We start from the raw sequence: 14,334 nt of genomic DNA, 5'->3' as shown, positions 1-14,334 counted from the left end.
GGCTGTTTTGGACCCAATCCTGGCCATTCAGGGATGAAATTGGGCCCAAAATGGCAAAAAGGGGCTGATAATGGCCGAAAGGGGCCCAAAATGGTCAGGATCGGGCTGCTGCTGAGCAGGAGCGTGATCCACCACCCGTCAGAGGCCCAATCCGGGCCGTTTCAGCCCCAATCCAGGCTGAAACGGGCCCAAAATGGCTGAAAGTCAGGTGGGTTGGGCCACCTGACATGTGACCTCTTTGGGGAACTGCCAGAACTGTGTTCCTGTGCATTCCCCCTCAAAATGAACCCTGAACTAAACTAAAATCAAAGAAAGGCCTTCTTTCCACATGCATCATTCTAGATATGAAAGCAATCAAATACAGTATTGTCAGGGTTGGTTCTGGACTTGATCTGGTAATTACTGATCAGGAGTTTATTTGATCTTTTACCCCGACACAGTTGCAAATGAGTATTAAAAGTCGTGGGGAGGTTTCACACATGGTTCAGAACTGCGATATCATTGCACTATCATAATAATTCATTTTCTGATTGCATTGTGCCAACAGGAAAATCCAAGAGGGAATTATTACAATAGCGCCATGGCAGCACAACCATGTGAGGGTCCAACCACTGTGACATTTCTCTTAACTATTCTGCTGGATAATACCAGAAATAAATGTAAAACCTGTCCTTTTATTTCCACCAACATTTCTGCTTTCTCTGATGCTTATTCACAGAAGAAGACACACGGATCCAAATGGGTGTTGAACATTTCATGCACATTATTATCCATGATTAGCTTAACTGCGCATTACATTCTCCATTCAGAAGGTCTGTGAGCAGATCTGAATCAATGTTGTGAATCGCACGGAAGTTCACCGCCATTGGCTTAATGGTGCATTCTGGACTTTAATGTTCTCAAAACCCACTGCCAGTGCGAGACACTTATCTGCAACAGTGAATCTGCATTTTTCACACAGTAGGTGGAAAATCTCCGTTATTCGTGTCATCCCTAGACACCAACTGCTAGCCTGTGAATAAATTACTGAGCACGGCTTTCTCTGTCCTCATTGCCACCTGTGTTTTCAAAAGAAAAAAAAGACTAAAGCTTCTTCCTACTGTTCAATTCAAAGACAAATTATCTATAGCTTTCTTAAAGGTAACCTGTTCTGAAAGGGAACAGCACAAAGCAGTGCAGATAAAATTTTGTCACTGCACAGCCTTTGAAATAGTGGAACATGAATGCAGCCAAGGATTAAACAAGAAGATTAAACACCATTTTGGAATGGGAAGGGAGAGTATTACGATCTATTAGAGTAGCTGATGGCTGTGTGCCTCCTACTCTTCTGTTGGACAAATGAATAAGTAACTTTGCATCCCTGCAAAAACTGAGTCTTCTATCATGACAGACTCAGTGGTAATTCCATCGATCGATACTAGCAAAAGTGAATGAAGATTCATATTCATATCGCCCAATTATAAGAGGCCTGTTTTTTTGTGTGCAAAGCTGTTATAGCCCAGATAAACAGAGCACATTTATGGGAAGGTTTCTGAAAGTCAGAATACTTTACACGGGTTATGATTAGAGATGAGCATGAACCAGAAAAAACCCGAACCATGTGGTTCGTCAAATTTCATGAACCACAAACTTTTGCGAACCTGCCCCTGGTTCACGAGCCGGTTTGTTTGGTTAGTGAAAATGTCACATCCAGGTCAGAAAATCATCACCTCCGGCTCAGCAGAAGGTCACTTCCGGGCCAGCAGAAGGTCTGCAGGAAGTCCATCCCCTGTTGCCTAGGAAACTGATTGCTTGGCACCAGGCCGTCTGCAGTGACGAACCAAAAAATGGACCAAACAAACCACCCTAAAAGTTCATGGCTGTTCATCAGAAATGGGATCTGATGAACTGTGGTTCGCGAACCACGAACCGGCCTGGTTCGTGCTTAAATTTGGTTCATATTTCAGTTCATGCCCATCTCTAGTTATGATTCTGAGTAACAACCACTCAGGGATGTTAAGATTTTTCTCAGCTGAATCCTAAATAAGAAGCAAAAGTTCAGAAAGATGTGATCCAATGAAAATGCAGTGCAACTTGTTCATGTCCTTAATCTAGACTGATCCTTAGAGTCAATTGACTTCTTACATAGTGTAAAGACCTAGAGTGGGAGAATTCTGGACATTGGATTTCAGGTGACAGAGAGGGATGGATTTTTGAGCTTCCCTGGGCTAAAAGTGTGCAGCTTCTAGTGAACTAGCACATCAAGGAGGAGGTGATCCTAAATCTCCCCTACTGTGTGTTAGTTTTTTTGTAAACATGGCACATCTGAAGTTGTACAGCACAGATTGCCACTGCTTGTTTAATGTATGAAATGGTTCTCAGCCAGATCAAAGCTCAAAAGCCAATGATGTCCTTATTAGCTTCTAGCAATTACTCTCTGATGAAAATGATCTGGTGCTGACACATATTCCAAATGACTGCTGCTTTAGCTTATTCAGGTAGGTGATCACCACCTGCCATCTCAGTTCACTGCGATTTATTTTCACTAGCATTGCTCACCTTGTGACCCTTGAAGCTTTAAGCAAACCTCCCTGCCTACCACAGGTGCTCCGAGAACTTTTTGCTTGGGACTGCAAAAAGCAAGACTCTCGGCTGCAGTTCACAGCACATGGTCCGTATTCAGCCCGGAAACTCCCTAGTTATTGGCTTCTGTTGTTATGGAGAGTCACTGTGGAGCACTGAGTGTTGGAGTATGATCTGGGATACCAGGGTCCAAATTATTCTGCTACTGGATGACATTGAGTCAGTCAATATCTCTCAGCCTTACCTACCTTGCAGGGTTGCAGTGAAGGTAAAATGGGAGAAAGAAGAATCTTCCCACACCTTGAGCTCCTTTTTGGTAATTGCTTATCTGTTGTTATTTTTTGGTAAGATGCTTTGAGTCTTTGGGGAGAAAAGCAGAATTATAAACACCTAAATATTTATTTACTTCATTTATACTCCACCTTTCTACCCAATGAGGATCCAAAGCGCCTTACATTGTTCCATTTTGTGGAAGGCATTTTCAGCGTTCCAAGTGTTAAGATAACAGCAGCTGCAAAAAAAAAATTGGATGGTTTCTTTGAAAACTTTTGTAAGAGATGAAACACTCTATAACCTCTCTTTAAGAATCTGACCAAGACTCCTGCCCCCCCGGGGTCATTTCGTAGAAAAAGAGCTGGAGGAACTCATTAGCATAACTCATTAGCATATGCCACGCCCCTTGACATCACCGGAAGTGTGTCATTAGCATAACTGATTTGCATATGCCACACCCCCTGATATCACCTATCCTGGCTGTTTTGGACCCAATCCTGGCCATTCAGGGCCAAAATTGGGCCCAAAATGGCAAAAGGGGGCTGAAAATGGCTGAAAAGGGGCCCAAAATGGTCAGGATCAGGCAGCTGCTGAGTGGGAGAGTGATTCACCGCCCATCAGAGGCCCGATCTGGGCCGTTTCAACCCCAATCCAGGCTGAAACGGGCCTTAAATGGCCGAGAGTCAGGTGGGCGGGGCCACCTGATACGTGACCTCTTTGGGGACCTGCTGGAACTGTGTTCCTGCACGTTCCCCCTCAAAATGAGCCCTGCTTCCCCCGCTTCCTCAAGCTCTTTTTTACGCTCATGAACATGTGACACTGTCTTATTCCAAATCAGGCTACTGGTCTATTAAGATCAGTACTGTCTCCTCTTACTGGCATCTGCAATCCGGGGTTTCAGGTGAGAGGTCTTTCACATCACCTTCGGGGGGGGGGGAGTGCCATCAAGTTGCAGCCAACTTAAGACAACCTTCTAGAGTTTTCAAAGCAAGAGACGAACAGAGGTGGCTTGTCATTGCCTGTCTCTGCATAGCGACCTGGACTTCTTTGGTGGACTGACTCCCATCCATGTACTAACCGGGGCCACAACTCCTACGAACAGATCCTTTTAAACTGGAGATCAAACTGGGGATCCTCTGTATGCAAAACAAATGCTCTACCACATAAGTTGAGGAGTTGTTATTACAACTGGGAGGCATTCATTGGCTTCCTTCCACCAGGATTTCCTTTTACTAAAAATACAAGAGTTAGCCATGTTAGTCTGTAGTTGCAAAACACTAGAGAGTCCAGTAGCACCTTTAAGACTAACCAACTTTATTGTAGCATAAGTTTTCGAGAACCACAGCTCTCTTTGTCAGATGCATCTGACGAAGAGAGCTGTGGTTCTCGAAAGCTTATGCTACAAATAAGTTGGTTAGTCTTAAAGGCGCTATTGGACTCTCTACTACGTTTGGAACAGATCTCTTCCCCTGGAGAAAGGCTTCTGAAGATGCACCAAAGGGGAATCCTTGGTTCCTATCCATTGTAAACAAACATGAATGACTTATGATGTTTCCATACCCATCTTTTCAATGGATTTTTCATTCAAACACGTCTACAATATAAATCCAAACCCCACTTTGCTTATGCATACTTGATTTCTTTTCTATGTTGTCTCCAGCCGCCATGGCATTCCCCTATGGTGCAAAAGACACACGGAAGCCCAAAGGTGCTTTGCTTGCACCATGGCCATTTTCACACACGTTGAATAATACACTTTCAATGCACTTTCGCAATCCTTTGGAAGTGGATTTTTTGTTCCACACATGGAAAATCAGTTTCAAATGTTCACTAAAGAGTATTGAAAGTGGATTATCCAACGTGTGTGGAAGCAGCCCATGTGTGCAAAGGCTCTTAAGGAAAGCGAATGAAGAGAGAGGTTTTTGCAAAGGTTTCTTTAACCAGGAAGATCATTTTCAGGAATCACATTGCAGGACAAGATTGATAACACTACATTATGCTTCAAGGAAAAGACCATTGCAATTATCTTTAGACGGTCTACCATTTCTTAATTATAAATGACTGCCAGAAACCTCGCCAACAGGATGGTTAATACTGAGGATTCTCTGTTCGATGTAGCGTTTCAAAGTTCCCTGCCTTTCCCACGAGTAGAGAATTCTAAGAATAGCTGCTATTGTTTCTTTGCGATGGCAACCGTTTGAGATTCAAGACGGGAATACACTTCGGTAGCTAGAGGGTCAGTTTTCTTGTGAGGAGAGAACTGGGTTTTGATGATGATTTGGCCCCATTTGTTCTTACACATATGAACGTGAGGCTGTGCCAGCTAAACAAGCTTGTATTTTAAGTTCCTCCAAAGCAAGCACCACATTGATGGACATCTCTGCCTTGGAGATGCCTGCAAAAACTTAAGACTTTTTTTGCTGGCTATACTGTAAGTAACAATTTGAACACATGAAGCCATCTTCTATTGACTCAGAGTGTTGGTCTATTGGTGGAGACTGCTGTCAAATTATAACTGACTTATGGCAACCCCTGCTGGGGTTTTCAAGGCAAGAGACTAACAGAGGTGGTTTGCCCTTGCCTGCCTCCACAACCCTGGTCTTTATTGGGGGTCTCCCATCCAATTGCTGTCCAAGGCTGACCCTGCTTAGCTTCTGAGATCTGACAAGTTCAGGCTTGCCTGGGCTATCCAGGTCAGGGCACTGGTCTATTAAGGTCACTCTGTTTCAAGCTCTCTCGGGTCTCAGGAAGAGGTTTTCATGTCATTATTATCTGATCCTTTTATACCTGGAGATGGCGTTCAGGGCAGGGGTTGGATACAGATTGTTCCATTTGTTGTGGCCCCAGTAAACTCTTGAGCCTGTTTGGTGTATTGGTTAAGAGCAGCAGGACTCTAATCTAGAAAGCCAGGTTTGATTTCCCACTCCTCTGCTTGAACACAGCTGGGTGACCTTGGGTCAGTCACAGCTCTTTCAGAGCTCTCTCAGACTCACCCACCTCACAAGGGGATTGGCGTGAGAATAATAATACCATACTTTGTCAACAGCTCTGAGTGGGCATTAAGCTGTCCTGAAGGGTGGTATATTAATCAAATGTTGTTGTTGTTGTTATTGGTCCTCCTCCCCAACTGTGCATGTGTTTGTCTGTATACCCTGTATGTTCTTATTGTACTTATATATACATTTAAAATGTTTTTTTTGTTTTTGTTTTCAGCTTTTTAATGTCTGATGTTTGCCATCTGGAGGACCCTATTTTGGGGGAAAGACAGCATATAAATATTTTAAATGAACTAACTACATAAACCGAGTTAGAAAATGCTAGGATAACCACTTTAATTTTGGAAAGCCAACCCAGCTTAATTTATGGGATGGGTTGGATGGACACATCCCCAGAATTAAAAAGAAAACAAAAGCTAGCATAACATAGTCGGTGGGGCTGGGCATAGTTGGTGGTGCATGATGTACGCATGGCAGTAGAAGGACACCTGATGGATAGGCTATAGAGTTGGGGATGTGTATTCAGATATTTCTGATCTGAAGCATTGCCCAGAACGTCCTGTTTAATTTTGTTTTGGAAATGAAGCAAAGCATTTCTAAAATTTCAGGAATTTCACCCCAAATTTCAGAATTATTTCAGGATATTTCAGCTCCGTTTTCATTGGGTGGTAGACGTAGTATGAGCCTGACACTAGGTCTATTGCCTACTGAAAACAGTAGAAGTAGACCTGGTATCCAGAGAAAATGCAGAGTCTACCACCCATTGAAATCAACCAGGGTAACTGAAAGCTCTTTTAACACTAATTACACATACCTGCCATTTATAGACACCATACCATTTTATGCCATTTATGTGCAACAGACACAAAAAACGATGTTGAAAATCCATTCCTTTTAATGGAAGGAAAAAACTGCTGTAAGGAAAGAGAAAATGTTGCAGGTTTGCTTCTCTCAAGACAGAAGCAAAATTGGACAAGGATCTTTGAACTAGCAAGCTTGTAAAATGTAGTCATATACCTAATCTACACACAGTAGCCAGCAGCCATCAAAAGCCATTAATGCTCCTCGGAGAAACATATTCCTCTATTATGTTAAACGGCTATCTTTTCACCTGACACTACACAACATGCTTGGGATGCTTATATTTCCCCATGACACGGAACATTCCTGTTGCAGCAATATAAACGGCATTTGGCCTGTTAGGTACATAGCTTACAAGGATTGCTGGGCTGTGAGTCCATTGGAATCATAAGCTTGGCACGGGTCGCTCTGCGGGCAGCAAGAGAGCGTTCCAATGTGGACATGCTGCTTCCCACCTCTTCCGTATCGGGTGCTGGAACAGAAAACAACCCCCAAGTTTAAATGAATGGGGTTTCTTTATGCCAATTGTTTCGGCTTTTTTCCCCTCTGGCAAGCTCCAAACACAATAAACAGGGAAGCATTATGAAAGCTGCTCACTTGGAAGGCATCACCTTCTAATAGCACCACAGAATATTTTAAGGATCGCTTTGGGAGTCGGGACACAAGGAATTGCTTCTCATTTTCCCAGAATGCTAATTTCTTTCTTTGCAATTGCACCAAGGCTTAATGGTCATTTCTCTTTGCAGCTGCTATGGAAAGTGCTTTGCGGAAACGACACAGTCTCCTTAAATTTTGTTTGTTGCCAATCTCCCTTATAGTTCAAACAGAATCCCACTGTGGGAATGGCCCAACTCTCCCTCCCTATCTATGCACTGGAATCAGAATTCCACCTTCTGTGTGATTGGTGGCAGTGTTTAAAAGCCAAAAAGAAGTGTTTCCCATCCAATATTTATGTATTTGTATCATTTTTATGTGAATTTCTCTATTCAGTGTTAATAACAACATTAATAATAATGTTCTATTTATATACCACACTTCAGGACAACTTAATGCCCACTCAGAGCAGTTTACAAAGTGTGTTATTATTATCCTCACAACAATCACCCTGTGAGGTGGGTGGGGCTGAGAGAGCTCTGAGAGAGCTGTGCCTGACCCAAGGTCACCCAGCTGGCTTCAAATGGAGGAGTGGGGAATCAAACACAGTTCTCCAGATTGGAGTCCCACGCTCTTAACCACTACACCAAACTGGCAACCACTACATTGGCTACCAAACTGGCTCTGTTGAAAGTGCTCTGTACATATAATAAATAGTAATAAATACAATAAACAAAGAGCTCAAATATAAAATTCATCAATCATATCCACACAATATCTATATAATATATACAGCATATGTTATATATAGATATTATATAGCTATTATGTGGATGTGATTGATGCATTTTGTATTTCAGCTATTTATTTATTGCATTTATTACTATTTATTATATGCACAGAGCACTTTCAACACTGAATAGAGAAATTCACATAAAATTGATAAAAATATATATAAACTAGAAACAAAACCCGTTGTGGGAAAACATACAATGGGCTCTAGAAAGGGGAGAGCAGGCAGGCAGGCATACCCCTTCTCCTCTATCACTGACCCCGGCCAGTGAAGGAGGGGGGTGGGCATTGCCACCTGCTCCACACCTGATCTTAGCAACATGAAGGGGTGGTGGGTTTTGCTACCTGCTGCACGTCTGATACAGGCTGGGTAAAGGGGGGCAGGCATTGCCACCTGCTCCACTCCTGATCCCAGATGGGTGAAGGGAAAATGGGCATTGCCTTCTGCTCTGTGTCTGATTAGGGCTATGTGAAGGGGGCAGGCAGTGCTGCCTGCTTCAAGCTTGATCCCAGCTGGGTGAAGGGGGGTGGGCATTGCCACCTGTTCCCTGCTGGGTGAAGGGAGCACTACCTTCTGCTCCTCGCCTGATCCTGACAGATGAAGGTGGGCGGTGGGCTTTGCTATGTGCTCTGCTCCTGATCCCAACTGGGTGAAGGGGGTGCGGGCATTGCCACTTTCTCTGCTCCTGATTCCGGCAGGTTAAAGGAGGGCAGAGATTGCTGCCTGCTTTGCTCCTGGTAATGACTGGGTGAAGATGGGGTGGGTATTGCTGCCTGCTCAGTGCCTTATTCCAGTAGGTTGAAGGGGGCTCCACTTCTTGCCCTGGCTGGGTGAAGGGAAGAAGGGAATTGCCTCCTGTGATCTGTGCCTGATCCCACCCAGGTGAAGGTATTGGGCGGGCATTGGCACCTGCACCACTTCTGATCCCAGCTGGCTGAAGGGGGCGGACATTGCCATCTGCTCTGCTCCTAATCCCACCCGGGTGAAGAGGGGTGGGCATTGCCAACTGCTCTGCTCTTAATACCACCTGGGTTAAGGAAGAGAGTGGGCATAGCCACCTGCTCCACTCCTGATTCCAGTTGGGTGAAGGGGGTGGCCATTACCACCTGCTCCACTCCTAATACCAGCTGGGTTAAGGCAGGGGCAGGCATTACCACCTACTCCACTCCTGATTCCAGCTCACTGAAGGGGGGCAGGCATTGCCACCCCCTCCGCTCAATATCACCTAGATTAAGGTGGGGTGGGCATTGCCACCTTCTCCACTCCTAATACCAGCTGGGTTAAGGTGGGGGTGGGCATTGCCACCTTCTCCACTCCTAATACCAGCTGTGTTAAGGTGTGGGATGGGCATTGCCACCTGCTCCACTCCTAATACCAGATGGGTTAAGGAGGGGGTAGGCCTTGCCACCTGCTCTGCTCCTATTACCAGCTGTGTTAAGGAGGGAGGTGGGCATTGCCACCTGCTCCACTCCTAATACTGGCTAGGTTAAGGTGGAGAGTGGGCATATTTACCTGCTCTGCTCCTCATCCCAGTTGTGTGAAGGGGAGCATTGCCACCTTTTCCGCTTCTAATATCAGCTGGCTGAAGGGGGGTGGGCATTGCCACCTGCTCCACTCCTAGTATCAGCTGGGTTAAGGTGTAGGTGGGCATTGCCCCTGCTCCATTCCTATTACCGGCTGTGTTAAGGTGGGGGATGGGCATTGCCACCTGCTCTGCTCCTGATACCAGCTGGCTGAAGGGGGGGTGGGCATTGCCACTTGCTCTGCTCCTATTACTGGCTGTGTTAAGGCAGGAGGTGGACATTGCCACCTACTCTTCTGATCCCAGCTGGTTGAAGGGGGTGTTCATTGCCACCTGCTCTGCTCCTAATATCAGCTGGGTTAAGGTAAGGGGCCAGCACTGCCAACTGCTCCACTCCTAATCCCAGCTGGCTGAAGGGGGGGTGGTATTGGCACCTGGTCTGCTCCTAATATCAGCTCATTTAATGCAGGGGGCAGGCATTGCTACCTGCTCTGCTCCTAATGTCAGCTGCCTGAAGGGGGCAGGCATTGCCACCTGCTCCAGTACTAATACCAGCTGGGTTAAGGTGGTGGTGGACATTACCACCTGTTCCAATCCTAATACCAGCTGTCTGAAGGGGGGGCAGGCATTGTCCCCTGCTCTGCTCTTAATATCAGCTGGGTTAAGGTGGGGAGTGGGCATTGCCTGCTGCTCCGCACCTAATACCTGCTGGGCTAGGGCGTGGGGAGGGCATTGCTACCTGCTCTGCTCCTGTTCCCTGTCTGGGCTTCCCACCATGGCATGTTTTATGAAGCAATATTGTGAGTTACCTGGGCATTCCTCTGCAGCAGCACCCTCTGGTGGTGCACCAGGGTATAAAGTGAGTTGTCTGAAACACGCTTACTTAATTATATAGTAAGATATTGGATGGGAGACACTTCTTTTTGGCTTTGCAGTTATATCTCCTTCTACAACCTCTTTTGGCTAGCACAGGCAGTGTTTAAAAGACAGAATATAATCATGCATTAACTCGTATCCATTTCACATATAAATGAACCTCAAGAGTTTAAGCTGTGCATTTGGGAACAAAAAAAAAAGTTTCAATGTCTATTTAATGACACAAAATTTGAATACTGCATTTCAGTTAATAGCATGAGGTTGTTTAATATGACCCACCAAATCAACCTCTTGTCAAGGAGCTGCAATGTTTGGCAGAGTAAAGGAGGAGAGAGAGACTAAGAGAAATATTTAGCTCTACATACAGGTAGGCATATGGACTGGACTGAGATTGTGTTGTACTTGTATGTAATATGAATGCCATTAAATGCTAATAACAATAATTGAAGGCTAGATCTGAATCCAGTAATCACGGGTTTTGTTAATGGTGGTTTTGCTAACCAAAGTCTGCTTATGCTTGTTAAAAGCGGAAGATGTTTTGCACGGCCTCCAAATTGCGCCAGCATTTTTTCCCCTGCTCCACATTGACTTAACACCTGCTTTTTGCTAATGCTGGTTGGAAATATGAAATATTTGAAAAGTCTCAGGGCTGATTTACAAGTGATGCAGGGTGGACCAAAATTGCTTATTCCATCCAGCTGATAACACATTAAAATTGAGCTTTCAATCATGCTAGAGAGCCATGGCCCCAGCGGGTACCACACTGATATCCTTCTGCTATACATGATGGGGTTGCAGGCCCAATTTCAGCGTGAAACAGACTAAATGGAATGCCATATAGACCAGTACAGCATTTACTCAAATGCAAGACTGCATTTTTTCACAGATATGCCATCGAAGAAGAAGAAGAAGTGATCAATCATCTATCACATTTGCATGCAGTTATGTGAAATAACTTTTAAAATATATAACATTTTAAAGGGGGTCATATTACATTCAAAGCTGCTTTCCTTTTGAGTAGATACAGTAGTTTGCGTGCAGTCGGCAGCAATACTATTTACTTTGGGCAAGATACGAAATGACTGAAGATCAGTGTAAGGGCCAAACTGAATGAAGAATGTGCTGTATTTGCTCAAAAACCTTGAATGTAAGATGACCCCCTTAAAAAACGTTATACACACACAGAAAATAATTATTGGACATAACCGTAACTTGTATGCAAATGTAAGATGGGCCCCTCTTTTTTTTTTTTGATTGTGTGTGTACCTGTGCAAAAAACTAGTCTTGCATTTGAGTAAATACCGTATGGTCTCAAGTAACTAAGTCCTCATGCTGACTTTTGCAAAACAATGGCTGGCAAGCTCTTCCAGATCGACTCAGAACCGGATTTGGCAAGCTGAGCGATTTTACCCCCCCACCCCAAATCAGAAAATGGCTCAATATTTTCAAGCCCAATTTTAAAATTTAGAAATCCGCTGACATCATCTGGAACGTGATGCCGTTTTGGACTGTCCCCGTACGAGCCATTAGATCTTTTATCTGGCTACTGCAGTGGAGCAGCAGAAGGAACAATATAAGAAGGGAAAGAGATCTTGGTTTATATGATACTTCAAATGTACTAAGGAAGTACCCTTGACATTAGGGGCTTCAGGAAATGGAGTATTAATACAGACATCAAGCCCTTGAGGAAAACAGTATTTCCCAGGTTCTCTGATGCTGGAAACTGGCATGGCTAGCAGGGAAGGGAGAGAAAGAGAGAATTGTGTTGCAGAATTATAATCCCAGTTGGAGAAGAGCTCTCAGAGCCATAATGTTTGCCTTGTATCAGAGGTGAGCATCCAAACCAAGTGTCTATGAACGTCAGCTAAATCATTAAAAGTAACGGTATAAATAGACTTGTCCTTGCTAACAGTTTCTCCCTGGTGTTTAGCTACTTATTCTGAAACTGTTGTCTTTTTGCCAAGGAATGCTCAAGGACATATGAAGATTTTTTTTTTAAAAAAACCTTCACAGTCTGAAACAAATATCGAAACAATCATAAGCAGCAACATTAATGCCTTCTTGGGCAATAACATTTTCAAAAGCTTTGCACTTGTTTTTCAGAGGTCAGTGGATTTCCAAAGGACCGAACACATTGCTGTTGGCAGCTGTATGTCTGCCACTTTTCACATCCCATTAAAATGCCCCCCACCCCAATGGAACACATCAAAGCTGGAGGGCACATTACAGCTGCCATGGAGATGGTGCCATTATCATCATCACCACCAACAGGCCAGTAGCCGTGTGGGTCTGCAACAGAACAGCAGGATTTGAGTCCTGTGGCACCTGAGAGACCAACACGATTTGCAGAGTGTAAGATTTCCAGACTCAGGGCTCCCTTCTTCAGACATGAGTAGGAACAGAGATTCATGAACCTTTATATTCCAGCCAAAGATGGCGGGGTGGTATGAGGGAGGGCATCAGGATACTTTGTAGGTTTACATTCCGATGCCCTCCCTTGTAACACCCCACCCAACTTTGGCTGGGCTATAAAGGCTCATGGATCTCCATTCCCGCTCGTGTTTGAAGAAGGGAGCCCTGACTCTGGAAAGCTTACACTCTGCAAATCTTGTTGGTCTCTAAGGTGCCACTGGACCCAAATCCTGCAATAATAATAGTCTCTTTCCCTGTCCCTTTAAGCATTTCAGTCTTGCTCCCCCTTTGACAAATTGTGTCAGGCTTTTCTTTTCACTACCTTTGAAATGGCTCTGTTGTTATCTCCTGAAGATACCTCCTGAAGTTATCTCCTCAAAATTCACATTGGATTTTGCATTCAGTGAAATTGGTAGCATCCAATTTCCAATCAAAACCACCAGGTCTCCATCAAATGGATCACATCTGTCTCTAAAGGTCAGCACAAAGGCTGAGTAAAAATACTACATCAAATGTTGAAACTATCCTATGCTCAGTTAGACCATTGGTCCACATTGGTCTGTACTGCCTACTGTAATTGCCAGTGGCTCTCCAGGGTCATGGATGAAGATCACTGACCACCTGATCCTTTTACACTGGAGGTGCCAGAGACTGAACCTGGGATCTTCTGTATACAAAGCAAATTCTCTATCACTGAGCCATGGCCCCACCCCCAAATTCACTCCTCCACGAGTCAACAAACATCAAGCAATCGAAAGGGGAGAATGCAAATGATGTATTTGTATAGGCAGACTGGCCCTTTGCAAAAGGGCAGGGGCAATGTTACCAGACTGTGAGGCACTCTTGCTGCCCATCTGGGTTTCAGATTGGCTGTGGCTGCCCGGAGTGATGTCTTGACAGCTCTGCATCGGTGAGTCCCTCCCTGCTGGGTCAGAACCCGATGGCTTTTCGATATTCTTCATCTCCATCTCTTCGTGGTGGATCCAAAGATCTGGAGGTCTCAGGTCTTTCTGGCTGCCCTTTCTTTTGCCAGCACTATGAGTAGCACGTTTTCTATAAGGTGAAGGGAGGAGAAAAAGATTAGAGGAAAGAAATGTCGAAACCTCAGATATCGTGTAACTTTGTGTTCAGTTCTCTGCAGACAAGAGGAACATTTGATCTCTATTTGATTTTGCTACTCCAGATGGTCTTCGGTCCCTCTGAAAGCAGCCAAGTTAGGGCTGGATTCCGTTTCCTCCAGGGAGCTCTCAGTCCATTTCACAAGGTTTTAAGACTGGTATATATTGCGCTTGCCACAAGGAATTGAAACCAGACTTCTATGGTGTCATGTCTCCTCTCAGGCATTGTTCTAATGCGCAACATGGTGCATCCCATGGGCTCCCTTCTCTCACATACAAAAGCATGGCAGCCTTAGATGCATAGGTAGGGACAGAGACTATACACTA

The 14,334-nt window shown here is 44.6% G+C and overlaps 1 protein-coding gene across 1 annotated transcript in view; it reads right to left on the bottom strand.

The window, feature by feature from the left end:
* DCC (DCC netrin 1 receptor) overlaps nt 1-14,334 on the bottom strand; it is an 814,397-nt gene that overhangs the window by 37,343 nt on the left and 762,720 nt on the right. The window contains exons 24-25 of the mRNA XM_054986644.1: nt 13,716-13,942; nt 7,048-7,164 (exon numbers count right to left, since the gene is read on the bottom strand). Of these exons, the coding sequence (XP_054842619.1) occupies nt 7,048-7,164; nt 13,716-13,942 (344 nt within the window). The remainder of the gene's footprint in view (nt 1-7,047; nt 7,165-13,715; nt 13,943-14,334) is intronic.

The sequence above is a fragment of the Eublepharis macularius genome, chromosome 8 (genome assembly GCF_028583425.1).
Source record: "Eublepharis macularius isolate TG4126 chromosome 8, MPM_Emac_v1.0, whole genome shotgun sequence".
Taxonomy (NCBI): domain Eukaryota; kingdom Metazoa; phylum Chordata; class Lepidosauria; order Squamata; family Eublepharidae; genus Eublepharis; species Eublepharis macularius.
This window is presented reverse-complemented; position numbering and strand designations above follow the sequence as displayed.